The following is a 2,275-nucleotide window of genomic DNA, read 5'->3' as shown; positions in this document are numbered from 1 at the left end:
TAAGAACGACTGGTGATCCTTTTTTGTGGTAAATGATTTTGACCATGAAATATTCATAGGTGATTATTTGGAGCATGAGAATGGTTCACCAGTCGTTCTTAAAGTCGCTCTTAACTTACGAACAGCTTTATGAAACACCCAGCTGGTCGCATTTATTCTTTTCAAAAAGTGGTAAGACAACATATGTACTCATATATATATATTTTTTTCATAAACACATGAAAAAAAGTGGCTTTCGATAGCCTGTTTTCACGTGATTATGAAATAAGATAATTCAATATGCATTTAAGGAACCTTTGTTTGTCTGGCGGGAGGGGGGGGGGCGCCATTTTCCAAAAGTTCACAATGGCGCCAAAATTAGGTCGGGGCCCCTCGGGGTGCAAAATCCTGGATACGCACCTGATATAATAATGAAAGCACATTTTTTTTTTCAATATTGTGTAATCAAATAATTTTGCAAATAAAATGTCCCAGTGTGAGTGTTTCAGCCATTAACTCTATGCTGTCAACATTTGACATGATTTGTTTTAATAGTATATAGCATAAGCACTTTTAATTGATTGAAAATTAAATGAAGCTTGATTTCTTAGAGTTTGCAACCGGTACCTTAGCACATCTTGTCATAGTCGAGCTTTCGTATCATAAGTTCCAATGGATCGAGATCAAACCCCTAAATGATGAATTTCCATGTAGTTGAGGTTGATCGAATCGATCGCAATTCTTTGTAAGACGGAACCCAGTTCTAAGGTAGGAGATCATAATGAGGGTGTTTACTCAACATGCGTCGGGTACTGACGTAGAGGGATTGGCCTTGGTTTCCCTCGTGTCGCTTCCTATTGCACTAAAGACGGCCTCATTCTGTGGTTTCGAGCACAGGAAGAGTTTCAGTACGGCCGACCTGAAGGCAGGGTTTCTTGCAGCATAGATGAAAGGGTTGATGCAGGAGTTCAGGAACCCTACCACGGTCAGTATCCGATGCAGGGCACTTCCTCTGTAGGTCGGGGTGATGTAACCCAGGTTGAAGCAGAGATAGGCGATTTGGTTGGGACACCAAGTCACCACGTACACCAGCACAACTATCAACATCATCTTGACGATACGGTTTCGAGCGACGATGTGGTAGGTCTGCTTCGATGGCTCACCCTTTCCGTTGTTGACCATTTCCTGGAAGCGTTTGCCCTGGATGTGAAGCGACCGAGCGATTAGGATCTGCGTGATCAGCATGATCGCCACGGGAAAGAACAGTCGGATGGTGATGGCGTAGTACGCTTGGATAACGCGACCTATTTCGGTCTTGATGGTTGAGACGCAGTAGCCGATGTTTTCGTCGTAGATGTAGATGAAGAATGTGTACATGACCTGGAGGAAGCTTAAGAGCCACAGACACAGGACAAAGATGGTGGTCCTCCGTTTACTGCTGACTCGGTTGAAGAAGAGAGGATAGACAATGGCCACGTAACGTTCGATGCAGATTCCTAACAGGATGTAAGTGGCTGCGGTGATACAGAACCAGAGGAAAAACGAAGGGTACAGAAGCTTACAGTAAATGTGTCCAAGGATCGTGTTTGGGATCGTTTTCGCCCAGGGAATCGGGAACACGAAGACGGATGTCAGGAGGTCGCTGATGGCGAGGGCACCGATCATGATGTCGGTAGATCGCATCGAATTGTATCGTTGGTAGACGATGACCACCACAATGCCGTTCCCTAGAATCCCAAGGATGGCGAGGACGGTTTGAGCAATCAACCACCAAGTCCAATTCAGTGGGTACCAGGTGAACCCTGATGTAGCTTCCATCTCGATGTCGATTTCAACCACGGTTTCATTGATGTACGAGAGTGACGTCGTCATCGTGTCGATATCTGAGGTAGAATTCAGATCCATGCCATGGGATGTCGTGCAGCATGACGTCATCAAAACGAGCGAGATGACGATATCAACTTGGTTCAGATTAAATACCGCCATTTTTTCTGATCGTTAAGGTGTATCAAACCTGGTTAAAAATATCCACAAAAGAATACGTTGAAACAGCGGAAATCATTGATCTAAAGAATTAAGGTACCCTACTTTTCAAAGTTCAAATACCCGACTGGACTGAACTTTGTCATGATTATGAAAAAAAATATATATACTGTAAATTACCTAAATTCTCGTTTTTATTATCATCAATACAAGGCTTTAATCTAGTCTGAGAAAATGTAGCACATGATAGAATCCCCGTTAATCTTCAAAATCTGTGATAAGGTATACTATAGGCCTAAGGATATATATATAA

General features: G+C 43.0%; 1 protein-coding gene across 1 annotated transcript; it reads right to left on the bottom strand.

Annotated features, from left to right (window-relative positions):
- Window positions 1–295: 295 nt before the first annotated feature.
- Window positions 296–1,989, bottom strand: LOC129275696 (allatostatin-A receptor-like). The gene has a single exon (XM_054912193.2). The coding sequence runs from the start codon at window positions 1,963–1,965 to the stop codon at window positions 775–777; it is 1,191 nt and encodes a 396-aa protein (XP_054768168.2). The 5' UTR covers window positions 1,966–1,989; the 3' UTR covers window positions 296–774.
- Between the last annotated feature and the right edge of the window lie 286 nt (window positions 1,990–2,275).

The sequence above is a fragment of the Lytechinus pictus genome, chromosome 14 (assembly GCF_037042905.1).
Source record: "Lytechinus pictus isolate F3 Inbred chromosome 14, Lp3.0, whole genome shotgun sequence".
Classification (NCBI taxonomy): Eukaryota; Metazoa; Echinodermata; class Echinoidea; order Temnopleuroida; family Toxopneustidae; genus Lytechinus; species Lytechinus pictus.
Note: the sequence above shows the minus strand (reverse complement) of the source record. Positions and strands in the feature narration are given on the sequence as shown.

What these genes read in the sequence shown, in the direction of transcription:
- LOC129275696 (XM_054912193.2), bottom strand. Translation starts at nt 1,965, where the DNA reads ATGGCGGTATTTAATCTGAACCAAGTTGATATCGTCATCTCGCTCGTT.